Below are 27,170 nucleotides of genomic sequence, written 5' to 3'. Positions count from 1 at the left end.
TATCATATGTTCGCCGAATTGACATGAAAGCACTAATAAATGTAGTTTCATCCACTTGAGTTTACAACTACAAAAATAATCGATTTGTTTTTATATCACATCCTACGGGAGGAAATTCAGCAGCTCTCACTACCGATTTTTAATCCTAATGTAATCATCATCTTCACCACGATCATTTCTGTTTATGTTCGCCGAATTGACATGACAGCACTGACACATATGAATATACTGTAGTCAACTTCATTAAAACGTTATTAACGTGCCTAAACTCAGTAATTCACCATTTCTACGCATGACAACACACTTTGTCCGTGTTTGGCTCTCTCGCCGCACAGTGAAGCGTTTCCGCATTGACGTCACTTCCGGCTTCCCCCAAAACTTCAAAATGAGTCCAAGGAATTTCCCCGCGATGTTCGAAATTATTGATATTTAACGGAACGGTATCGCTTTTTCTTTTTTAAACTGACGGTTCGAGATTACTAGTAGCCCAATATTTCATTGCACAACAGTTGTTGGGATGCTGTCACAGGCTCTTTAAGGGTGTCTTCCCTCTGCTGAATTGTGACACCTTTAGTGATAAACTATATCAGACCTTACACTCTTTCATATCAGTTTACCAAACCGTGTACATTTAGTATATAAGTATAGAGCTTTGTGACATATCATGCATTTTACATTGTGGATTCTACAAAATTATATTTGATTATATGAACTTTTGTTTTAATTATTTAACCAAATATGTGACCTGCTCCATCGAAATCAGTCCCATTGACCCGAAGACACATTTTGAGTTGTATACACTGTTGGAAAGAGGAGATTCCTAGCTTTCTAATGATATCAGGATTGTTGTTGTACTCCAAATATTAAGCGAAATATGTCACATTATATAATGACTGTCACTGAGTCATCATTTTGAGAAAAAAGGCCTTTAAAGTGTTCTCTTCTCTGGAATCCATCGATCTGATTGATTATTAGTGGAGCAAATGATCAAAATACTACGGAGGGAAGATATTTTCGTTTGGAGGGGAAGCTCGCTCGCTCGTGTGTGTGTGTGTGTGTATACGCGTGTGTGTGATTGTGTAATTTTGCGTTTGTGTGTATTGTGTTTGATTCCCGTGGAAAACACTCATGAGAAACACCGGCTGTTGTTATGCCTGCTGTGACGTTAAGTTACTCCGTTCTCAGCTTGTAATTATGCCGAAGCTTCAAAGTTGTATTTATCATCTGAATTTGCCGAAACAAGTTTAATATTCTGAAAGCCAAGACTTTGTTTAATTGAAATCAGATGAAAACAAACTGTAACGGACCCTGCCGTGTTATCTATGATTACTATACACCTTACATTCATAATTTCAGCCGGAGGGAGGGGGGGGGGCGGCGCTGCGGAAGAGCAGATTGCGAGTGAGAGCTGTCTTCGTCCATTTACAAGCTTCAAAAATGTATTTACCGTGTGATTTTGGAAATAAAAGTTTCATGTTCTGAAAGCCAAGACTTTGTTTGTTTAAAATCAAACAAAACACCCGAACCCTGAAAAAATAGTTTTTTACGTAAATCCACGTTTATTTTGAAATGAGCTGTTGCGACTTCGATAGAGCGGGTCACATATGGAAACCTCCTCGGTCTCTGGTTGTAAATGTTGCCGGTTCTGGTCCTCCACAGTCCTGTCTTTACTTTGACCAAACATGTTTTATCACAAACAGTCAAGTTAAAGCATTATATACGACTTCCTGGGACTTACCCAAACAATTTAAACCTAAGAATAATCACTGTCTTCAGTGTCAGGTTCAGAAGAGTCTCCAGGGTAGTCCTCAGTCTCTGGTTGTAAATGTCTCTCTGGATCTGAGTTCCTGGCTGGTTCTGGTCCTCCACAGTCCTCTCCATCAGCTTCTGTTTCCAGGTGTTCAGTTTGTCTTTGATGAAGCTGAGAGGACTGAGGTTTCTCTTCATCATCTTCACTCTTCACAGGGACAGGAGTGAATGTGGACTTGGAGATATCAGCCTCCTCCAGCCCTTGAAGCTGCTCTCCCTCCTGACTGCTCCAGAGTTCCTCCTGTTCCTCTTTAATGTGTGTGGGGGGGCTCTGGGTCCTCCTGGTCCAGACTGGAGCTCCACTCCTGCTGCTCAGGGGGAACCTCTTCTTTAACCACCACCAGCTGCTGGACGTCTGCAGGAAACAGGAAACACACACAGAGACGTTAGAGAATAGCTGTTGTGTTCATTACGTCACAGCTCAAAGCCCCGTTTTGAACCCCTTATTTGTATATTCCTAATTAATATCATACATACATATGGCTAATATCTTTTTACATCTATGCACCAACAATTATCGCAGAGAAAGATAATTACAATTTGAATGGTTTGGTACCCCTAAAATCACATGTGGATACAGCTTGGGACCCGGATTGCCTTTTGTGTTTTTAAGGCAGTCAATAAACTAGTAACATAGCTAAAGTTAATTACATTCATCAAATGTCTTGACATCAACAATTTAATTAAACATTGTCCGCGTAAACGTTTTCACCCTTACATGTCCAGATAAAAAAATTATTGCAAGGTTTTACTGATTCTCACGCTTAACTTAAAATATCATTTATGCTGCTGCCCTCCAGAGGGAGCTTTATAGGTTTTTGCAGGAATTGCTCATTCAATGTGATCTGATCTTCATGTAAGTCACAATTATAGAAAAACGCCATCTGTTTAATCTTGTAGAACACACATGTATTAGTTTCCATTTTGATTAAATCACTAAAAGTATTTGACCTCCTAGAAGTTGACAAAAACAAATTGAGTCAGGAGTTAAAACACTTTGTTTTAATCAGTGAAACACGATAAGAAGTGCTGTTCCAGCGTTAACTTGTAAAAATCCCTCAAACATTTTAATTTGCTATTCACAAGTTTTAACTTCTGATGTGAACCATGCCTCGCAAAAAAAAAATATCTGAAGACATACGAGGAAGAATTTTTGATTTCACCAAAAGTTAGGGATGCACCGTTAGGAGTACGAGTACATGAGGACAGTATCGGCCTGATACCCGTTAATGGGATCGGTATCGTTGCATCCCAAATAAAACACAGAGGGTTACAAATAAATATCAAAGAGTTGAGATATTGATGAAGATGCAGGTTATGTATAATGGGTTACAGCAGGGGTGCCCAACCTTTTTTGAACCGAGAGCTACTTTTAAAGTTGCCAGTCTGCCGAGATCTACCAGTCCAAATAGAGAGGCGTAGCCATTACTGACAGCCTACTACCAGGTAAATACACACTTCTACTTGTATAAAACTGACCTTTGTACGATGAATACTTCATAAAATACTGCAGATCCTTTATCGTACCTCTTTCTAATCTACACACATACACGTATTTAACTGAAGTTACACAACAGTGTTGTTGATACAGAGTTGGAGTTTATTCACACGTCACTACAGTGGGTAATGTTTTCAAGAAACATTGAACCGTGCTGCCACATATGACACAGGAAAAAAAGAAAAGACACTGAACCTTTTCTTTGCCATTATATAAAAATAGTGTTGCTACAAAAGTATAAATTAGGCTTACTAATAAGACAACTCAGATCTGAAGCTACACAGGAATCTGCTGCCAAAGTGCAATAAAAAATACAACATTAATAGAATCAAACCCATTTTTTGTTGCATTTTAGTAGATTATAAAAATAAATGGCTTTAAAATAGGATGCAAGCAACACTGGTTTCTTAACTGAATTGATAATAGACTATAATCAGGGGTGCACATAACTTTTTTGCCCTGGTTCTCAAAGGAGCACCTGGAAATGTTGCTTGGTGCTCATCCTTAAAATGAAATAAACCGTAACTTTTGAGGGGGTCTTGACTTTATTTGCCAGACACACGGCACTGAACACACATGCAGAGGTGAACACAGAACACACATGCATAGGTGAACACAGAACACACATGCAGAGGTGAACACAGAACACACATGCAGAGGTGAACACAGAACACACATGCAGAGGTGAACACAAGACACACATGCAGAGGTGAACACAGAACACACATGCAGAGGTGAACACAAGACAACATTAGCACGAGCAGTAATCCTACAAGCTGTCATCACTCCCTCCTGACTGTCCTCCTCACTGTCTTCCTCTCTGTCAGACATGGTAGCTGATGATGTAGGCCTACTTCTTTCTCTCTGAATGAGTCTGCGATTAGCTGCTTGCATCCACAAGTCAACAGCTGGGTTTGGGTCGAAAGTCTCTGTTGTCATCTTAGACAAGTGGGTTTAATGAAATAAGTATGTGAACATAACCAATAACCTACCATAGCCAATAACAAATTAATGTAACTTATTTTATTTATGTTGTTCATTCATATCTTATTTTACCTTAACATTTATTTATGCATTTTTTTTTATCTCTCCAGTTTTAAAGGATATTTTTGGTTACTGTCCTATAGTATATACATTGGAATGATTTCAAACCTGTTTATCCCAATAATTATAAAGGAGAGCCTTGGAAATATGTGTTTACATAAATTGTGACCAAACCGTTTGAACTTAGACTAAAGTTAACTATCTAAACACTCAGAGTCCTTTACCTCACTGAGCTGTAGTTATCAGCCTCTCAGTCTGACTGGAGAGGACTCTCCCTCCACATCATTGTAGAAACATCTTCTTCTTATATCCGTTAGAGCAGCTAGCACGAGATTCTAATAACAACAGCGCCGGTGCACCCTCCCTCTCTCCCTCCCTCGCTCACTCGCATTTTGGCTGTGAGCTGCGGGCGCCAGATAAGCCAACATCCCCCATTTTAATCACTTACAGCGCCCATCGTACAGGGCAAATGAAACGTGTAACCAGGGTGAAAAGGGTGTACATTTACTTAATTATGAATATTGTTACATCAAGGCCGAAAATTAGGATGAGCCCCAACGGTCAAAAATGTTTTTTTCCCTCCCAGAGCTGCCAGCGCAGCGCCTCCACAGATCTGGCGCCCTAGGCGAACATCTATTACGCCAGTGCTACGGGCCGGCCCTGAGTTCATATCATAGGTTCATATGCAACTCGCAAATATATTTCTCTCTCTCTCTCTTCTCTTTTCTCTCTTCTCTCTCCTCTCTATTCTCTCCCTTCTCTCTCTCTCTCTCTCTCTCTCTCTCTCTCTCTCAATGTTGGTATGCAAATGCACCTTTTTTCAAATGACAGGGTTGCTCTTTTTTTGGCGGAGGTGCGCACGCGCACCTGCGCACGCGCACCAGTTATGTGCAGCCCTGACTATAATCAATTTAAGTTTGCATTCTTATACCATTTTCTACAATAATTATAATGAATAAGTTCAAACAAACCAAAACTTACAGCTGATTAATAACGGTATCTAACTTGAGTTTTTATTATATCAAAAACCTGTTGAAATTCTACTGTTATTTTGACTGTCCCCAAAAAGCGTGTCGGCAGCCTCCAGGAATGCTTCTTTCACAACTTCGCCGTCTTTGAAAGACTTCATGCGTTTCACAAGAACGTGACTGACACGATAAGATGCTATGGTAGCAGCCTTGCTCTTTACTCCAGTTGACACGGACAACGTCAGCGAACTAGTACCCACCAGCCACGCCCCGACACATGGGGTCACGCCGGCCAATCACAAAGCTTTGATGCGTTCAAGTGCATTATTCTGGCACAGGAAGATTATGTTACAGGACATTAACGATAAAACAGAATATTGTTGTTCTATTTTTAGAAACATCTTGCGATCGACTGGGAATCTCCCCGCGATCGACTGGTTGGGCACCCCTGGGTTCATTTTAAACCTTTATTTAACCAGATTGGTCCCTTGAGATCATATACCTCTTTTTCAAGGGAGACCTGCAGCAAATAGGTTCCACATGAAACATAAAACAATAGAGGACATCATACAACATATTTACAAGCTACATTTACAAATACCCATAGTTTCAAAGAGCATTTCACTAAGACTAGCTTTAAAAACATTCAGAGGAATGAAATTGCTCAGTTTCAATTTTAGCTGTAGGCTGTTCCAAGCAAGTGGAGCTGCGCACATACAAGCTGTCTTACCTAAGACAGTCCTTGCTCTTGGCACATCTAACAAGACTACATCATGCGATCTCAGGCAATAGCTGCTTGCAACTTTCTGCGTTATCAGAGAGCAGATGTAATACGGGAGTTTACTCAACATGTCTTTATAAATAAACGTGTACCAATGACTGAGCCTCTTTACAGTAAGTGATGGCAAACCTGCCTTGGTATACAGTGTACAGTGATGTGTAAGTGCTTTACAATTAGTGACAAATCTCAGTGCGCTGTGATAGGCGGCATCTAACTTGTTCAGGCAATGGGCAGGTGCATTCATATAGACCAGATCACCATAGTCCAGCACAGGTAAAAAGGTCACAGTGATTAGCCTTTTCCTGGCCTCAAGTGAGAAACAAGACTTGTTCCTGTAAAAGAAACCTAGTCTAACCCTCAGCTTTTTAAGCAGGTTATTGACCTCAAGTTTAAAAGTGAGACAATCATCAAGCCAGATACCAAGGTATGTGTAACAGGCAACCACTTCAAGTATTTTTCCTTGCGCAGTTACAATATCCAAAGCAGTCTCTGGTGTCTTTTTAGCTTTTGAAAAGAGCATTACCTTGGTTTTATCAACATTTAAAAGAAGCTTTAGTTCAGAGAGCTGAGTCTGAATAATGTTAAAAACAGCCTGTCATTTAACAACAGCCTCCTTAATGGAGGGACCTACACAATACATCACGGTATCATCCGCATAAAAATATAAAGTTGCGCCATCGACATTTTCACCTAAACTATTAATATAGATGGAGAATAAAAGTGGACCTAAAACAGAACCTTGGGGAACACCATTTGTCATGTTTAACCACTCAGAAGTGAGCCCATCAAATTGAATACATTGGGACCTTTCAGCGAGGTGGTTCACCCTTGGTGGTTGGTAGTGCAGCCTGATGGCTACAGGCACAAAAGATTGTCCGAGGAGCTTAGTGCTGTGCCGAGGAGGGATGAGTCTGAGGCTCCTCATCTTCACTAGCTCTGCATGGAGGGATGAGTCCGAGGCTCCTCATCTTCACTAGCTCTGCATGGAGAAGTTAGCCCTAACATCATTGCTTTAAATCTGACGAACAAAATCTGAGGTCAAGGCATCATTTTGAAGGAATAGAACTGTCAGTCTTCCGTAACTTTAAAGTCATTCGGAGGGGGGGGAGGGGCGTCTCCTCTCCTCTGTGATGAGCTGCTGCTGAAGGGGGGACTCACATGCTGCAGGACTTCTGCCCCGTGTAGCGGATGTCTGCAGTATCAGTAAATGAAATCCAACATTCAATGTTCTGGGGAGGACGTTGTTTACCCTGTATGCACTGTGCAGCTCCTTCAGCGACAGGCTGCTGCACCCCCGCTGTCTTACGGAGAGATACCGTGGCTCAGTGAGATAGTGCGCTGAACTTAGAGTGCTGGACTTTGAATCAGGGGATAGCAAGTTCAAGTCCCACTGCAGTCAGCATGTCGTTGTGTCCCTGGGCAAGACACTTCACCCCAAATTGCTCCTGTGGGGATTGTCCACAGTACTGAATGTATGTAAAAGTCTCTTTGGATAAAAGCATCTAACAAGCAACATGTAATGTCATGTAATGTCTCTCCAAGCCCAAGAAACGTAAAGTTGATTCGGAAAATCGCCAATTCCAGAATGAATGGACTGACAAATATGTATTTACTTTGCCAGCCGCAACTAGTAATAAACCGGCGTGTTTATTGTGCAACGAAAGTATATCCGTGATGAAAGAATACAACGTAAAGCGACACTACAACTCAAATCACGGCTCATTTTCTGCCAGTTTTCCGGTGGACTCAGAGGAACGGAGAAGGAAAGTACAGGGACTGCTAGCATAATTTGAACGGAGTCAAGTGGCTTTTAGTCGCTTTTGTGCGGAACAAGAGAGAGCTACGATAGCATCCCTGCGAGTAGTCTGGACACTAGCCAGACAGAAGAGGCCCTGTACCGACGCAGAGACCGTTAAAGAGTGCATGCTTGCTGTCATTGATGAAGTGGTTATTGACCAAAAAGTAAAAGACAGTGTCACTTCAGCCATTACAAAAGTACCTCTCTCAGACACAACAAGACTTCGCTGAGTGGAACTACTTGCAAAGGATGTGTCGGGGGAAGCTTTTGGAAAACCTTCGAAAAGCAGAGTTTATATAAATCGCTGTGGACGAATCAACTGACTGTACTGACATGGCCCAGCTATGCATCTATGTGAGATTTTTCGATGGAGTTCACTTTAGGGAATAACTTCTGGGGCTTATTCCGTTGGAGGGACACACTACAGGTGAGGTTATCTTTCAAAAGATAGTCTAGTTTTTTAACGAACGTCAACTGGATTTAAAAAAAGTGTAAAAGTAAAAGAGGTAATATCTTGCATTAATGAGAGCCTCTTTCAGATGGAGCTGGTTGATGTGCAGTCTTCCTTTGCTTTAAAACAGCTCCTGCAGTCTGAGGGTGTAGTGGACTTTTGGTCTAACCATGTTAGCCAGTATCAGTACCCCACAATGAGGAAGGTACTACAGACGAAATCTAGCCTGTTGGCTAACTCTGGCGCATTTACAGAAATGTAAATCAATGTGTTTAAAAAAAAAAAAAAAAGGTGGCCTTGCTTATACTGACAATGTTTGGATCTACCTATACTTGTGAGTCTAGCTTTTCTCATATGAATGCCATCAAAACATCACGTTGCTCCATGACCAATGAGAAGTTGCATGAGTGTCTCAGGATTGCTCTTACCACTTATGAGCCAAACTATGCTGAAATAGCTAAATCAAGGCAGTGTCATTTCGCTCACTGACTCAAACAGGCTAAACATGACAGAAGTATAATGCATGGAATGTATGCAGATCTGTTTTTATGGTCATTCATTTTATGGTCATTCAAACACGCCTACTTACTGTTTTGAAAATTGTAAAAATGTTTCCAATATATGAATGTTATTGTGAGTCTGATGGCTATTGTTTTACTATGTTCTATTTGCATTTAGTATTACATTTTATGGACTTGTGTTGTCTTCAAAGCACCTTATGTATGCTTGGAAGTGTTCAGGATATTATACACAGGGCTACTTACTGTTAATGTGATGAATACTGTTTTATTATATTCATCTTGTTTTGTACATTAGTGGACATGGAACTGTTGGGGGAAAAAACCGCATGTCTCCTTAGTTTTAAAGATGCAAAATGTTGCACTTTTGTGTCAAGCCTTGTAACCAAAGCTTTCCTACTTTTGTATGGACTGGTTGCTTTCTGAAATGATTTATGTTGATACAATTAAAGTAAAAAAAAGGGATGCACTTGACTAGTTCATTTAATGTATTAGTATCTATTAACACTACTGTAAGCAAGAGTTATTTGTAGTGATTCCTTGACAAAGTATTGTGTGGCCCACAAACCCCCAGTGATTTTCCTATTTGGCCCACTTTCTAATGAAGTTGAATAGCCCTGTTGTACATGATAGAGATGTCCCGCCCCTTAGCCTAAGCGGTCGACCAATCACAACAGAGCCGGCCAGCTAACCATTCAGAGCAGACTGGGCTCTGGTTTCAGACAGAGGGTGAAAAGAGGCAGTATGACAAAAATAAAGCGCTTTTTCAACATTAAAGCATGGAGACATGTCCCAGTGAAGACAATATACTAATACCAACCTGAAAATGAACAGAATATGTCATCCTTGTTGTTGTCCTCGGTCTCTAGTTGTAAATGTCTCTCTGGATCTGAGTTCCTGGCTGGTTCTGGTCCTCCACAGTCCTCTCCATCAGCTTCTGTTTCCATGTGTTCAGCTGAGCTGCTGGCTGGAGGCTCTGCCTCCCTGTTCTCCTCAGTTTGAAGAAGCTGTGAAGACTGACGACCAACACACTTATGGCTTTTTACCATATGCCTCCAGGTGAATCTTTTGTCACAAATACTGCAGCTGTATGGTTTCTCTCCTGTATGGATTCTAAAGTGGTCCTTTAAACTTCCTCTCACTGAAAACGAGTTATTACAAATTGAGCAGCTGAATGGTTTCTCTCCTGTGTGGATTCTCATGTGCTCCTTTAAATATCCTCTCTGTGTAAAATACTTCTTACAGACGGAGCAGCTGAATGGTTTCTCTCCTGTGTGGATTCTCATGTGCTCCTTTAAATGTCCTCTTTGTTTAAAAGATTTCTTACAAACTGAGCAGCTGAATTGTTTCTCTCCTGTGTGGATTATCATGTGCTCCTTTAAATGTCCTCTTTGTTTAAAAGATTTCTTACAAACTGAGCAGCTGAATTGTTTCTCTCCTGCACTATGTCTTGAATCACTAACATGGTCTTGTTTATTTTTCTGAGAGTTTGAACCTGGTTCTCTGGTCTTCTTCCAATTAGCCCTGTCTTCAGTGTCAGGTTCAGAAGAGTCTCCAGGGTTGTCCTCTGGTTGTAAATGTCTCTCTGGATCTGACTTCCTGGCTGGTTCTGGTCCTCCACAGTCCTCTCCATCAGCTTCTGTTCCCAGGTGTTCAGTTTGTCTTTGATGAAGCTGAGAGAACTGATGTTTCTCTTCATCATCTTCAGTCTTCACAGGGACAGGAGTGAATGTGGACTTGGTGATATCAGCCTCCTCCAGCCCTTGAAGCTGCTCTCCCTCCTGACTGCTCCAGAGTTCCTCCTGTTCCTCTTTAATGTGTGGGGGGGGCTCTGGGTCCTCCTGGTCCAGACTGGAGCTCCACTCGTGCTGCTCAGGTGGAACCTCTTCTTTAACCACCACCAGCTGCTGGACGTCTGCAGGAAACACATATTCATCAGAATCGGTTATATTTACCAAGCAGGTTTACACATACGAGGAATTTGCTTTAGTATATGTGGTGCTTAAAAAGACACAGAAAGAAGCATCTTAGCAAAACTAAATAAAATATGATTGTTAGGACAGCTTTAAAAAAACAAACATGTGACAAATATTATACACTTTTTTTTAAATGGAGAACTGTGCTGATTTAAAAGAGGAAGTGTGCAGAAGTGATGTGCAGGATTTACAATGTTACAAATAACAAGGTGTTGTTGACATGCTGTGCATTAATGTAATGTTATTATGGGGTGGATAAAAGTCACTGGAAGAGGAAAGACTCCACAGCAGTGACTGGGGAGTCCCACAGATTGATGGGGGCGGGTGGGGCTGCGTTCTTGCTGAAGTCCACAACCATCTCACTGTCTTGAGAGCGTTGAGCTCCAGGTTTCAAGATTCAATATTCAAGGCTTTATCATGTGCTCAGCAACTACAGTGTTGATATGGTAATTAAAACTGAAGTCACAGGCTCCTCCAACAGTGCAACATGAATATTTATAGGACATAAAACAAATACAACGTTTTGAAATGTGCAAGTAAATACACATGAAATAGAAAATAGTGCAAGAAGAGTCTATATACAAGTTAATGGAATATGATGTATAGATAAATAATTTGCAAGATGCAATCTAAGCGGCAAACTCAGGGGCAGAGCCGTGAAGCCCAATGGAAGTGCCACAAACTGCAGTTCATCTATTGGCCAATAGGGGATGGATGCAAAAAGGAGCAATTTCCATAAACCCCCATTTCAAAATGCCTAACTTTACAGCAGAAATACACATGTTGCTAGCCTGGATCCAAAAACACCTATTCTGGATATAGTTAGATTCCACCTTCATGACAATAGTTCGGGGAGTGAGTTTTTTATAACTCACCCCTTTTAGTTACAGTACCAGTCAAAAGTTTGGACACACTTATTAATTCAATGGTTTTTGTTTATTTAAAATGTGTTCTACTTTGTAGATTTATACTGAAGACATCATAATTATGAAAGAACACATATGGAATTATCTAGTAAACCAAAAGGTGTTCAAAAATCCAGAATATGATTTTTAATTCAGATTCTTCAAAGTAGCCTCATTTTGCCTTGATGACAGCTTTGCTCACTCTGGGCTTCTCTCAGTCAGCTTCATGAGGTCGTCATCCGGAATGTTTTTCAATCAACAGTTGTCCCTTGTGAATAGTCAATTTGTGGAATTACTTGCCTTCTTAATATGTTTCAGACCATCCGTTGTGCAGAGGTAGGATTAGTGCACAGTGGAAAGCCCTATTTGACTACTGTTGTAATCAATATTATGGCAAGAGCCACTCAACTCGGTAAAGAGAAATGACCGTCCATCCTCACTTTAAGAAATGAAGGCCAGTCGATCTGGAACATTTCAAGAACTTTGAATGTATCCTCAAGTTCAGTCGCAAAAACCATCAAACGCTATGACCTTGCGACCTTGCTTTCTTACAGTGCAGACGCTTTTCTGCTTGCTCTTGCATATCTTTTTATGACGACCTCAGTCTTACAGTAGCGTGGCCTAGCAACAAGTAAAGCCTGGTACTGCATGCTATTTAGCTTAAGCTAGCTGGCAGCAAAATGCCTCCGTTCTCTACAGATGACTTCCACAAACTTCCACAGAAGATGGCCGTGTTGGAAATGAAAATGCAACGGTTGGAAGTTAACATGGAAGTGAATGGACTATGTGGGAATGACACCACATTACCAGTGTTGCAAAAGAATGGAACAGGGCATGCTAACTCACAGCTAGTTTACAAGGATTCCAAGGAACAGGAGGGCCGTGTACCGGGTAATACATCTACAAGTGGTAGTCCTCGCTGGAAATGTCTGGGTGCAAGGCCGAAGAGTAAATCATTTCCATGGGATTTAGGAGGACGAACAACAGGCAGAGCCCAGCGCTCTGAAATCTGTGATGCGACTGGCTGGCCTGCATTGTTATCACCCATCAATCCCTGTTCATACTAGGAAACAGCCGTGGACAGCTGCTAAAGGGAGAACTACAAACAATCCTCCTAAACCACAGAGTGGACAGATACGCTCAACTCACCCAGAACCGGAGATCTCTTTCTGATGACCTGGATAACCTGTCCTCTTCACACAGCAGGGTAAGGACCAATAGCTACTCCAAAAGTAAAAGGCTAGAGGGAAAGCTAACGACTGGGCCTGAAACTCTGATTGTGGGTGACTCTGCTGTAAGAGATGTAAAAAGTCTGTGTAGTAAGAACAACACCAAAGTACTCTGTTTTCAGGGTATGGTCTCTGACTTGGCTGAGAAGATCCTGAATATTGGGGCTGAACATCTGTCTGTGAAGAATGTGGTACTGCACATTGGAACAAATTATGTTGTGAAACAACAGTCAGAAGGGCTGAAAGAAGACTTTAAATGTTTGTTGGAAACTGTCAGCTCTTTAAATGCAGAGGTGTTCATCAGTGGCCCTCTACCGCCAGTCAGAAGAGGAGTATAGAGATTCAGCAGATTGTTTGCACTGAACACCTGGCTTTCAACGGCCTGTACTGACCATTCTGTCCATTTATTAACAATTGAAACTTTTTCTGGGACCGCAGATATCTTTTTAAGGCAGATGGAATTTGCCTGAACAAGTCAGGAGTAAAATTGTTTATCTCTAACATATTCAACTGCCTGCGTCATCAATCTGTTCCCTCTGCCAAGGACAAGCGGCAAGAGGAATCAAAATAGGAGAAAGACACAACAAATCAGACAGAACACCTTGAAGAAGTATCACTCTACCTGCCTGAGGAATGTTTTGATTATGGGAGACCTATGAGACAAATGGAGGAGTCTCCACCGCCCTTCGTCCCTCCTATCAACACCTTTGAGGATGCTCTTCCTTCACCCCTCTGCTCTCTCTACTCTCCGCTCAACCTTTTACCCTCGCCCACCTGACTGGAGTACAATGACCACAAGAAGGAGATACAGAGGGTTGGCACCAATTCCTTCCTGGAGTTCAATGACCACATTAAGGCGATACACAGAGTTGGCAGCATGTCCTTTACTCCCACCCTTCAACGACGCCCACCATTATCACCGAAGCAGAGACGCGCATCATCTCCCCAATCTTCATCACCAAGCCTACACGTCAACCATACATACCTATGGTTAATATATTTTTACATTCATGCACCAACAATTATCGCAGAGAAAGGTAAGTGTAATTATAATTTGAATGGTTCGGTACCCCTAAAATCACATGTGGATACAGCTTGGGACCCGGATTGGCTTTTGTGTTTTTAAGGCAGCTCTAAATAGAGATATTAATGATTTAGAAGAGTAACTAGAGCTGTCAGGCAATTGAAGTGCAGTCATGGCCTTACCCCCCATTAAACTCAACGAGGTCCGGCCCTCTGTATTTTTTCTGAGGTGTATGTAATAAAATAAAAACACTGAAATGAACAGGGTTCTATTAGACTAAGTCGTTTCTTACTTAAACTGCAGAGCTACACGTTGGTTTCACTTGAGTGAATAAACTAGCAACAAAGCTAAAGTTAATTACATTCATCAAATGTCTTGACATTAACAACTTAATTAAACCTTGTCAACATAAAAGTGTTCTCCCTTACGTGTCCAAATACAAAAATTATGCAAGGTTTTTCTGATTCTCATGCATAACAACTTAAAGGGGACCTATCATGCAAAATGCACTTTTGTACGTCTTTTATACATGAATATGTGTCTCCGGTGTGTCAGGGAACTCACCAAGTGTCAGAAAACACAACCCTCTCTTTTCCTCCATACCCACATTTTCCTGACGTCAGAAAAGGGGTGCTCTGCCTATATGGGTAACTCTCCACCTATCAGGGGAATGGGGGGTAGGGCCACGAACGTGTCCGTTCACACAAGACCGCTCGAAAGCACTGGAGACGCTGTAGTACATTATGCCAGGCCTGTAAGTGGCACTGTAGTCACAGAATCAGCCCTTGCTGGAATAGAGCAAATAGAGCGAAATGAAGCATGGCTAAAATGCATGATCCGTTTGGTATTTTGAAAAAAAAACTTCAAAGACATGTTTTATATAGGTATGGCCCTACAATATATTTTTCAAATATAGAATGATAGGTCCACTTTAAAATATCATTTATGCTGTTGCCCTCCAGAGGGAGTATTATAGGTTTTTGCATGAATTGCTAATTCAATGTGATCTGATCATCATGTAAGTCACAATTATAGACAAACACAATCCGTTTCATCTTGTAGAACACACATGTATTCGTGTCTATTTTGATGAAATCACTAAAAGTATTTGACCTCCTAGAATTTGACAAAAACGAATTGAGTTAGGAGTTAAAACACTTTGTTTTAATCAGTGAAATACGATAAGAAGTGCTGTTCCAGCGTTAACTTATAGAAATCCCTCAAACATTTGTATTTGCTATTCACAAGTTTTAACTTCTGATGTGAACCATGCCTCGCAAAAAAAAAAATCTGAAGACCTACGAGAAAGAATTTTTGATTTCACCAAAAGTTAGGGATGCACCGTTAGGAGTACGAGTACATGAGGACAGTATCGGCCTGATACCCGTTAATGGGATCGGTATCGTTGCATCCCTAATAAAACACAGAGGGTTACAAATTAATATCAAATAGTTGAGATATTGATTAAGGTGCAGGTTATGTATAATGGGTTACACGGTTAACCCTTGGTTGTGCAGCCTGATGGCTACAGTCAGAAAAGCTTGTCCGAGAAGCTTAGTGCTGTGCCGAGGAGGGATGAGTCTGAGGCTCCTCATCTTCACTAGCTCTGCATGGAGGGATGAGTCCAAGGCTCCTCATCTTCACTAGCTCTGCATGGAGGGATGAGTCCAAGGCTCCTCATCTTCACTAGCTCTGCATGGAGGGATGAGTCTGAGGCTCCTCATCTTCACTAGCTCTGCATGGAGGGATGAGTCCAAGGCTCCTCATCTTCACTAGCTCTGCATGGAGGGATGAGTCCAAGGCTCCTCATCTTCACTAGCTCTGCATTGAGAAGTTAGCCCTAACATCGTTGTTTTTAAATCTGACGGACAAAATCTGAAGTCAAGGCATAATTTTAAAGGATTAGAACTGTCACTCTTCTGTAACAATAAAGTCATTCGGAGGGGGGGGAGGGGCGTCTCCTCTCCTCTGTGATGAGCTGCTGCTGAAGGGGACACACACATGCTGCAGGACTTCTGCCCCGTGTAGCGGGTGTCTGCAGGATCAGAACATTAAATCCAACATTCAATGTTCTGGGGGGGACGTTGTTTACCCTGTCTGCACTGTGCAGCTCCTTAACCTGTTTAGCCCTGAGCCATTTGTTCAGGTCTCAGGCTCGAAAATGGCATTCCCAGAACAAATGACCATATCTTCCCTTCTAAAAGGGTTAAATTATTAATCTTTTTTCTAAAAGTAATGATAAACCTGTGAGTTGGATGTAGATGAGTCAGAATCAATATAGATGTTTTTTATTTTAAAGAAAATTCAGATTGAACAAAGTAAAAAACTGTAAATTATAGTGTCAGTCCAAATATTATTGTTTACTTATAGTGAAAACTACCCTTGGATGATGGTAAGGTAGACTAAAAGCTTTAGGGAAAGTACAACATATAAGTACCCTGTATCAAGATTGATGCAAAACAAGTGAAATTTGACCTTTTTAGAGAGGTTTAGCAAAAAACACTCCACCTCTGAGGTGATTTGGGTGGAAATGGGGGTTTTACCGTTTATCTGGAACCCATTGGTCGATTTTGGTGATTGACATCTCTTTCTGACCATTAGAGCCAATAGAATCGAAGGGGAATCTCCCCACTCACACACATGGTAAAACAAAAAGGTGGGGGCTTCGCGCACACAGTTTTGCATCAGAGTTAAGCTATCTCTAGCTCTGACATCTAAAAACGGAAAAGCAGGTTTATTGCTTATGGATGATCAGAAATCATTTCAAATTGACACAGACACATTGGATTAACCTATTGATTAACTTCAGCAGCGTTTTTATCATTTGAATGCCATTGTAGACCACTTTTGACCAGACTACGACACAGGTAAACCATGTTAGCATTTTTAGCTACCTAGCGCCACATGTTTTGATGTCTGTTTTTGTTTATAAAGTCGTGAGTTCGTATCATTGAGTGATAATGTATGTACCCATCGATTCTGTGTCATCTCATGATGTGAAACGATGTGTTGGATGTGCAGAAAAGATAAATAATAAGGTTTTGTGAGTGAATTTCGGTGCAGTAATCTGTTAGCATTTTTCGCTCGTTGCTAATTCAGAGGCTCAACGTTAGCATTGTGGGGTTTTTTTTGAAAAAAAAATTAAAATGATCAGTTAGATGAGTTTCTTCCCGTTACATGGATATAAAACATTCATAGTTTATTAAATGAATATGCCCTCAGACACTGTTTCCTGCAAGATGTTGCAGGAGGGCCCCGGTACCGGGGTCTCTCGGGCTTAACAGGTTAAGCGACAGGCTGCTGCACCCCCGCTGTCTCACGGAGAGAAACCGCAGGTCCTTCCTTTCTGCAGCGATCAGACTATGTGCAAACTGTGCAATATATACCTGGCTGCTAAATCCTCAGAACTGTTACAGGATGTGTATTTTGTAAATTGTGTCACTTTTTTTTGTTGTTTTTTAAATATTTTATCTATTCCTTTTTTTTGCTTTACTTTAATAATTTTGTATTCATGCTTCTACGTAACATTAAGCTGCCTTTGGCTCTTTTCTGTTGTAACAACGTACATTTCCCCTCTGAAAAGTATCCCGATTGATTTGACCTGGGGCACAACAACACGTTGTACATAATAGGCTAAGGGGCGAGACATATCTAAGTGGTCGACCAATCAAAACAGAACTGGCCAGCTAACCATTCAGAGCAGACTGGGCTCTGGTTTCAGACAGAGGGTGAAAAGAGGCAGTATGACAAAAATAAAGAGCTTTTTCAGCATTAAAGCATGGATACATGTCCCAGTGAAGAAAATATACTAATACCAACCTGAAAATGAACAGAATATGTCACCTTTGTTGTTGTCTTCAGTATCTGGTTGTAAATGTCTCTCTGGATCTGAGTTCCTGGCTGGTTCTGGTCCTCCACAGTCCTCTCCATCAGCTTCTGTTTCCATGTGTTCAGCTGAGCTGCTGGCTGGAGGCTCTGCCTCTCTGTTCTCCTCAGTTTGAATTTGATGAAGCTGTGAGGACTGACGACCAACACACTTATGGCTTTTGACCTTATGCCTCCAGGTGAATCTTTTGTCACAAATACTGCAGCTGTATGGTTTCTCTCCTGTATGGATTCTAATGTGGTCCTTTAAACTCCCTCTCACTGCAAAAGATTTCTTACAAACTGAGCAGCTGAATGGTTTCTCTCCTGTGTGGATTCTCATGTGCTCCTTTAAATATCCTCTCTGTGTTAAAGACTTCTTACAGACTGAGCAGCTGAATGGTTTGTCTCCTGCACTATGTCTTGAATCACTAACATCTTCTTGTTTATTTCTCTGAGAGTTTGAACCTGGTTCTCTGGTCTTCTTCCAATCAGCACTGTCTTCAGTGTCAGGTTCAGAAGAGTCTCCAGAGTTGTCCTCAGTCTCTGGTTGTAAATGTCTCTCTGGATCTGAGTTCCTGGCTGGTTCTGGTCCTGCACAGTCCTCTCCATCAGCTTCTGTTTCCAGGTGTTCAGTTTGTCTTTGATGAAGCTGAGAGGACTGAGGTTTCTCTTCATCATCTTCACTCTTCACAGGGACAGGAGTGAATGTGGACTTGGTGATATCAGCCTCCTCCAGCCCTTGAAGCTGCTCTCCCTCCTGACTGCTCCAGAGTTCCTCCTGTTCCTCTTTAATGTGTGGGGGGGGCTCTGGGTGCTCCTGGTCCAGACTGGAGATCCACTCGTGCTGCTCAGGGGGAACCTCTTCTTTAACCACCACCAGCTGCTGGACGTCTGCAGGAAACAGGAAACACATATTCATCAGAATCGGTTATATTTGCCAATTAGGTTTACACATACAAGGAATTTGCTTTAGTATATGTGGTGCATAAAAGGACATGGAAAGAAGCATCTTAGCAAAACAAAATAAAATACAAATGGGATTATGACAGCTATTTAAAACGAAACCATTTTAAAACTATAAAAACTAATTAACGATATTTAAATGTGACAAATACTATACACTTTATGTAAAGTGAAGAACTGTGCTGATTTAAAAGAGGAAGTGTGCAGAAGTGATGTGCAGCATGTGCAGGATTTACAATGTTAAAAAGAACAAGGTGTTGATGTGCATTAATGTAATGTTATTATGGGGTGGTGTGACGGCTGTCGCCTTTCCTGTCCTGTTAAACCTTTTTTGCTATCCTGTTATGTAAATAAGCTGTGTGGTTGCTTCAACGTCATTGGCTACCCACTCCTGGTTCCGCCTCCGAAGATGCTGATTGGAGCACGCCGGGCCCAACGCGCTCCAATCAATCTCGCGACCGACACATCACTAGTCTAGACATTGATCCTACGCTGTCATTGGAGGCAGTCGCAATTTCTACAGGCTCGCACTACCTGTTAGCATCTGGCATCTGTTAGCATATAGCTCTCCTGCTTACAAACTTTTAGCCATCCCTGCTTATACAAGTAGTAGTTTTAGTTGTCTGCGATCTGCCGAGGCCTACTCCCACCTGTCGAGTACGGCTGTACTGAGGTGTTTTTCCTCCGGAGACGTCGCGAAGAGACGGAACCACTCCACCTGTTGCTGCATGCGATCTGCGATTTACGGAGGCCTGCTCGTCGCGAAGAGACGGAGCGGCTCCACCTGTTGCTGCCTGCGATCTGCGATCTACGGAGGCCTGCTCCCACCTGTAGAATACGGCTGTACTGGAGAGGTTTTTACCCCGGAGTCATTGCGGAGAGACGGAGTGGATCCACGCTTCGGGCTTGGCCTGCTTCCACCGGGCGTGTGCTGCTGTGCGAAGGAGGATTTTACCACCGCTGGGGCCTGCTTTCCACCTGTCCTGGTTCTGCTGTTGCAGAGGCCTGCTTTAACCCCGGGGATACCACGGAGGGACCGGAGCGCTTCCACGCTGCCGTTTTCGCCTGTCCTTTGCTGCTGTGCTGATTTTGCTCCAGGAATATCGCGGATACTGTGTGCTGGTCTGGGAAAATGGCCCATATCGGGATTCTGCTGTGCCTGTTAACTGTTTTGGACTATGAGAAGATCTCTAGTCATTCTGAGAAGACTACTGGATTCAGGTCTGTTCTGCCACCCGCAGTGGGAATCCCCTGCAAAGGTTCGGATGTGTTGCTCAAACAATTACCGGTTGCCTTGTCACAGTCAATCTGCTCGACAAAATATGTTTGTCTTTTTTGTTTTCCTGCGATGATGGTTCTTCAGGACTGCTTCTTAAGCTCAAATCACACTCTCGCAGACTTTTCGGTGTTTCTAAATTAGATGACAATGTATGTGTGTCGTTTCAGAGGAAAAGATGCCTGGTTTTGTTGTTGTTATTACTGTCAGGAAATGTACAACCTAACCCTGGTCCGCCCAGTAGTAGTAGTCAGATCGCTACTCCTGCTGATTTTAAAGCTAGGTCTGGGTTGGGTTTCATCCACTTGAATGTGCGCAGTCTGTTAGGTAAACTAGATTTTGTCCGTATCTGGGCGAGCTCAACTGACGCTGACGTCATTGTTTTATCAGAAACATGGCTAAACAAATCTATTTTGGCCTCTGACATTGCCTTAAATGGTTTTAATATGTATCGTACCGACCGGCCTAATAAAGGTGGTGGCGTTGCCATTTATGTTAAGAATATGTTCAGTGTAACCACATTAGTTTCCAAATCGATCAGTAAGCAATTTGAATTTTTAGCCTTAAATATAGAAGTGGCAAAGGGTCAACAGGTCATGGTCGTGGGCTGTTGCAGACCCCCCTCAGCTGGCAAAGACTCCTTGTCTTCACTAGCAAATCTTTTATCACAACTAGACTACAAGGAAATAGTGCTGCTTGGAGATTTTAACTGGGACTGGTTAACTGCAGTGTCAGAGGATTTAAAAAACCTTTGTATCTCTTTAAATGTTACTCAGATTGTGGACAGTCCTACTCGCCCTAACATTAAGTCCCCTAATAAATCCTCCCTAATTGATCTAATTTTAACTAATGTTCCCCATAAATATTCATCTGTGGGAGTATTTGCAAATGATCTGAGTGATCACTGTGTTGTAGCCACAATTAGGGACACTAAGGTCCAAAAGGTTAAACCTTGCATTATCATAAAGAGAGACAAAAAACATTTGGTGGAGCAGGGTTTTGTGCATGATCTGTTTGATTGGGGAAAAATCGATCTGTGTGCTGATGTGGAAAACGCATGGTCTTATTTTTATCTTGGTTTTATGGAGATCATTGATAGACATGCACCCCTGCGTACATTTAGAGTAAAGGGACGAGACAATCCTTGGTTTTCTGCTAATCTGTCCAGTCTCCTTCATGAGAGAAACAAGGCCTGGGCAAAGGCTAGGCAATCAGGCTCAGAGGTAGAATGGCTGCGTTTTAGGCAGCTAAGGAATAGCTTCACATCGAAAATCAAAAGTGCTAAATCAAAGTACTATCTGTCAGTTACCACAAAGAATCTGAATAATCCTGGAAAATGTTGGAAAGCCATTAAATCGTTATCCACCGGCGATATCCGTAATGAGCTACCTCCGTGCATTACCACAGCATCTGGCACTATATCGGACAGGCCTACTATGCTAAATTGCTTTAATGAGCATTTTGTGCCCTGTGGTTCTCTATTTGATTCTGTCACTAACTCTGCTTCTGTGAACACTACAGTATGTGACTCTGAAAAACGTGTGTTGGAAAACCCTTTTAGTTTTACCCCTTTTACTGTTGATGTTGTTCGTGAAGCTTTAACCAAGTTAGATCCTAAGAAACCGGCTGGCCCGGACAACGTAGAACCTTTCTTTTTAAAGATAGCTGCAGATTGTATTGCTCCACCTCTCACTACTCTTTTTAACCTCTCCCTCAGCACTAACACAATTATAAAATTGTAGAAGTCAGCGTATGTCCTGCCTTTGCTAAAAGGAGGGGAGGCCACCTTATTAAATAACTATAGGCCAATCTCTAAGTTGTCAGTTCTGGCTAAGGTTCTTGAACGCTTAGTGAGTGAACAGGTAAAGGAGTTTTTATGTACAAATGACATCCTGTCTAAACATCAGTCAGGCTTCAGAAAGCAACACAGCACCATCACTGCCACAATGAAAGTGGTGAATGATGTGGCGAGTATTTTAGATAATAAGCAGAGTTGTGCAGCTCTATTTATTGACCTTTCAAAAGCGTTTGACACCGTCGATCATCACATTTTAAAGCAGAGGCTAGCCAGAATTGGCATATCCAGCCATGCAGTAGCGTGGTTTGTAAACTACCTCTCTGAAAGGTCCCAATGTGTTCACTTTGATGGGCTGTCTTCTGAGTGGTTAAACATTGCAAATGGTGTTCCCCAAGGTTCTGTTTTAGGTCCAATTGTATTCTCCATATCAACAGTTTAGGTGAAAATGTGGATGAAGCTACTTTACATTTTTATGCGGATGATACCGTGATGTACTGTGCAAGTCCCTCCATTAAGGAGGCTGGTGTTAAATTACAGGCTGTTTTTAACATTATTCAGACTCAGCTCTCTGAACTAAAGCTTCTTTTAAATGTTGATAAAACCAAGGTAATGCTCTTTTCTAAAGCTAAAAAGACACCAGAGCATGTTTTAGATATTGTAACTACGCAAGGAACAAAACTTGAAGTGGTTACCTGTTACAAATACCTAGGTATCTGGCTTGATGATTGTCTCACTTTTAAACTTCATGTCAATAACCTGCTTAAAAAGCTGAGGGTTAGGCTAGGTTTCTTCTACAGGAACAAGTCCTGTTTCTCTTTTGAGGCCAGGAAAAGGCTAGTCACTGTGACCTTTTGACCTGTGCTGGACTATGGTGATTTGATTTATATGAATGCACCTGCCAATTGCCTGGTCAAGTTAGATGCTGCGTATCACAGTGCACTAAGATTTGTGACAAAACTGTAAAGCATTAACCCATCACTGTACCCTGTATGCAAGGGCTGGTTTACTTTCACTAACTGTACGGAGGCTCAGTCACTGGTACATTTTTATATACAAAGCCATGTTAGGGAAACTTCCATCTTATATCTGCTCCCTGATCTCACGGAGAATTGTAAGTGGCTACTGCCTGAGATCGAATGCTGTGGTTTTATTAAATGTGCCAACTGCTAGGACTGTCTTAGGGAAGACAGCTTTTAGATGCGCAGCTCCTCTGTCTTGGAATAGTCTGCAAATTAAATGGAAACTGAACAATCTGGTGCCACTAAATGTTTTTAAAGCTCGGTTGGATGCGACTCAATCGGAAGCTATTGGTACCTGTTTATGTGGATAATTATGTAAATGATGCTGTATGATGTCCTTTGTTGTTCTATTTATGTTTTTATGTTTCATGTGGAACTACTTGAGCAGGTCTCCCTTGAAAAAGAGATCAATGATCTCAATGGGATTTATCTGTATAAATAAAGGTTTGAAATGAAAAATCCCTGTGCCATCCCAGCGCACACCTGCCAGAGATTACGCTACAAAGCCTGGGGACAGCTATCACTCGGGAGGCTCTGTTGCAATCAGACGCCTCACACATCTTGCTCCTGTGTGGACTTTACAGACTTAAGCTAGTAGATTATTTTGACTCTTCTGAAAATGTGTTTACATTACATTACATTGCATTTAGCTGACGCTTTTATCCAAAGCGACTTACAATAAGTACATTCGACCAGGAAGACACAACCTTGAAGAAAACAGAATCATATAAGTACATCAGGTTTCATAGAGCCAAACATTTCAAGTGCTACTCAACTGGCTTTAGGTAAGCCAGTCCTTTATTGGTATAAAAGTGCTTCGTTAATAGTTCTAACGCTCGAAGTGGAGTCGAAAGAGATGAGTTTTCAGTTTGCGCCGGAAGATGTGCAAGCTATCTGCCGTCCTGATGTCAATGGGGAGCTCATTCCACCATCTTGGAGCCAGGACAGCAAACCCACGTGTTTTCGCCGATGGGAACTTGGGTCCCCCTCGCAGCGAGGGCGCAACGAGTCGTTTGGCTGATGCAGAGCGTAGTGCACGCGCTGGGGTGTACGGTTTAAACCATGTCCTGGATGTAGGAAGGGCCAGATCCATTCGCAGCATGGTAAGCAAGTACCAGTGTCTTGAAGTGGATTCTAGCAGTTACCGGAAGCCAGTGAAGGGAGCGGAGGAGCGGAGTGGTGTGGGAGAATTTAGGAAGGTTGAAGACCAAACGAGCCGCTGCATTCTGGATGAGCTGCAGAGGTCGGATGGCACATGCAGGTAGACCAGCCAGGAGGGAGTTGCAGTAGTCTAGGCGTGAGATGACGAGAGCCTGGACCAGAACCTGAGTCGCTTTCTGAGTCAGCTGGGGACGTATCTTCCTGATGTTGTAAAGCGTGTATCTGCAGCAACGGGTTGTAGCAGCGATGTTTGCAGTGAAGGACAGGTTGTTATCTAGGGTCACACCCAGATTCCTTGCAGTCTGTTTAGTGTTGTGTGTTAGGGGTGTTTAGTTATGTTTAGAGTAGCGTGTGGTGATATGTGTTTAGAGTAGCGTGTTTTGTTTCCCCCGTGTTGGCTGCGTTTACCTGCATCCTCCTTCCATTTAGTGTTGATTGGAAGTGATCTCAGGTGTGTCAACTAGTCTCATTTTTAGAGTCCTCCTTCTGTTTTAGCAGTTTACCTGTGCCCTTTTGGCTCTTTAGTTTGGCTTAGGCTATATTTACCCTCTTTTTGTTGTACACCTGTTTGTTACTCATTAAACCCTATTATAATTATTACCAATTCCATTCTGGTGTGTTGTTTTACTCTACCCTAGAGGGGGACGTAACAGGTGGATAAAAGTCACTGGAAGAGGAAAGACTCCACAGCAGTGACTGGGGAGTCACACAGAGTGATGGGGGCGGGTGGGGCTGCGTTCTTCCTGAAGTCCACAACCATCTCACTGTCTTGAGAGCGTTGAGCTCCAGGTTACAAGATTCACTATTCAAGGCTTTATCATCATGTGCTCAGCAGCTACAGATGTAGCACATCATTTTGGACGCCCCTACCCATGTGGGCCCGTGATCGGCATGGGGTGGGCCCCTCCTGAAAGGAAAACCCCCCGCAGGACTTGATACGACCCCTTGATAAATACATTTAATTGTAATGAAACCTGTTGCAATGGATCATGGATCCACCAGGGGGAGCAGTGATTAAAAAGCTGCCACACTGGAACTCATGTGAAATAAAAAGCTGATAGATCTACAGGTATCTGATATAGCGGATATTTGTTAGGATCCATATGTCACAGATAGGATCCTATTCTGTGCTAAATAAGAGACATGTAATCATTTACAAAACATCACCATGCTTTTATTTAACAAAATAATGTTGTTTATTCCACGTTGGCGTACTACAACTACAAAAACCATCGGTTTGTTTTTTCATCAGGAAATGCAGACCGGCTCAAACAAACTATTTGTAATCATCATTCTCACGATCATTTAATGTATCATATGTTCGCCGAATTGACATGAAAGCACTAATAAATGTAGTTTCATCCACTTGAGTTTACAACTACAAAAATAATCTGTTTGTTTTTATATCACATCCGACGGGAGGAAATGCAGCACGGCTCTCACTACCGATTTGTAATCCTAATTTAATCATCATCTTCACGATCATTTATGTTTGTGTTACTGTGATGCCCCTGTGGGTTCATCAGTGGAGAGGGTGTGGCTGTCCTGTCTTGGCTGCATTGATTGCAGTGATTGCATTAACTCAGGGCACCTGGGTCTGGTGCTCTGCAGCTATTTTAAAGCCTCTCTGCTCTCGCTCTGTTTTCCTGCAGGCACCCGGCTCTGATGAGTATAACCAATGTGTTGAATTGACCAGTGTTTTGCAAATAAACACCTTTACCTACCCGTTGACATGTTGTGTCTCCTTTTTGTTGTGGCCTTTTGAGCCAGGTCGCAACAAATGGGGGCTCGTCCAACGGGTTATTTATTTAAAAAGTTTGTGTAGTGCTCATTGAGCAGCTGATTCATTGTTGTGGTCCAGCTGTGTGCTGGCTCTGCGCTGCTATTTGGGGGACACATCATGTCTTTTGGGTTTCAGGATGCTTTAGTGTTTGACATGGCATCAGGTTTTGTGTGCCAATCAGAAGGTAAGATATTGCTGTTTGTTACGCTTTTGTAAAAGAGATTTTCCCCGCTAGGCTTAAGTGGCGTTTCCCCTTGGGTTCTGTCTGTTTGTTTTTTTCATAGTGTTGTGGCGACGTGGTTGGTGTCAGCTGTTTTCGGACAGCTGTCTCGGGGGCACATCCGCGTGATTTCTTGGTGTTACCTGCGTGCAGGTCGCTCCATAAATCCGCCGGGTTCCAGTGCGTAGTTACCCGCCGCAAGCCACATGAAGACTAGGTGAGATTAGGAAGATTTTGGTAAGGCAGTTAGGGGGGAATTCTCTGTTGGGTTTTGTCTTTTCGCCCAGGCGTGTTGACAGTTGAGTACTTTGCTTTCTGATTGGGTATAGGCAATATATTATGGCTTCTTTGTCAGCGTTTGTGGATGCGCCCTCAGTATCTTTCTTGGATGGTTTCCAGAAGGCGCAGTTGATCGAAATAGCAGAGCATTATGAAATTGCTGTTGTAGGGAGCAAGCGGAAACATGACATTAAAGCTGTCATCGTGTCATCTTTGTTTGAGCGGGGAGTGTTACAGAAGAGTGAGTCTGGTGTGGCAGGGGTCGGGCCAGTAGTGGTTCAGACAGCTGGTTTGACATTCGAACAGCAAAAGGAGCTTTTGGCCATGCAGTTTAATCAGGAGAGATTGCAGTTGGAGTTGAAGTTGGAGCAGGAGAAGTTGCAGTTGGAGATGAGGGGTCAGCAGCAGGAGGTAGAGAAGCGTTTAGAGGTGGAGAAGGTGCTGGAGGTGGAAAAGATGAAATGTGAGGTGGAACATGCTAGATTACGGCTGATGGGAGAGGGCAAGTTTTCTCCAGGGGAGGATGGTGGTGCTAGGTTAGCATCAGGCAGTGGTGATATAATTTCTTACTTGCGATTAGTGCCAAAGTTCAATGAGCGTGACCCGGACATTTTTTTCACTCTATTTGAACACATAGCAGAGGCAAGAAACTGGTCAGATTCGGACAGAGTGCTGTTACTTCAGTGTGTACTCACTGGGCGAGCACAGGAAGCCTATTCAGCTATTTGTGGTGAAAATACTTTGGACTATGATAGAGTAAAATCAGCGGTGTTGAAATCTTACGAACTGGTTCCTGAAGCGTA

At 42.4% G+C, this 27,170-nt stretch overlaps 1 protein-coding gene across 2 annotated transcripts in view; it reads right to left on the bottom strand.

Moving 5' to 3' along the window:
• Positions 1–320: 320 nt before the first annotated feature.
• The window catches only part of LOC117542281 (zinc finger and SCAN domain-containing protein 12-like), a 38,456-nt gene continuing 11,606 nt past the window's right edge, over positions 321–27,170 (bottom strand). Inside the window, exons 2-4 of one of the 2 annotated variants that reach the window (XM_034209849.1) lie at positions 17,821–18,759; positions 9,688–10,782; positions 321–2,164 (exon numbers count right to left, since the gene is read on the bottom strand). In XM_034209849.1, coding sequence (XP_034065740.1) covers positions 2,061–2,164; positions 9,688–10,782; positions 17,821–18,759 — 2,138 coding nt within the window. In that variant the 3' untranslated portion in view covers positions 321–2,060. The remainder of the gene's footprint in view (positions 2,165–9,687; positions 10,783–17,820; positions 18,760–27,170) is intronic. The other variant, XM_034209850.1, reaches the window with a different exon arrangement.

Source organism: Gymnodraco acuticeps, unplaced genomic scaffold (genome assembly GCF_902827175.1).
Source record: "Gymnodraco acuticeps unplaced genomic scaffold, fGymAcu1.1, whole genome shotgun sequence".
NCBI classification, from domain to species: domain Eukaryota; kingdom Metazoa; phylum Chordata; class Actinopteri; order Perciformes; family Bathydraconidae; genus Gymnodraco; species Gymnodraco acuticeps.
Note: the sequence above shows the minus strand (reverse complement) of the source record. Positions and strands in the feature narration are given on the sequence as shown.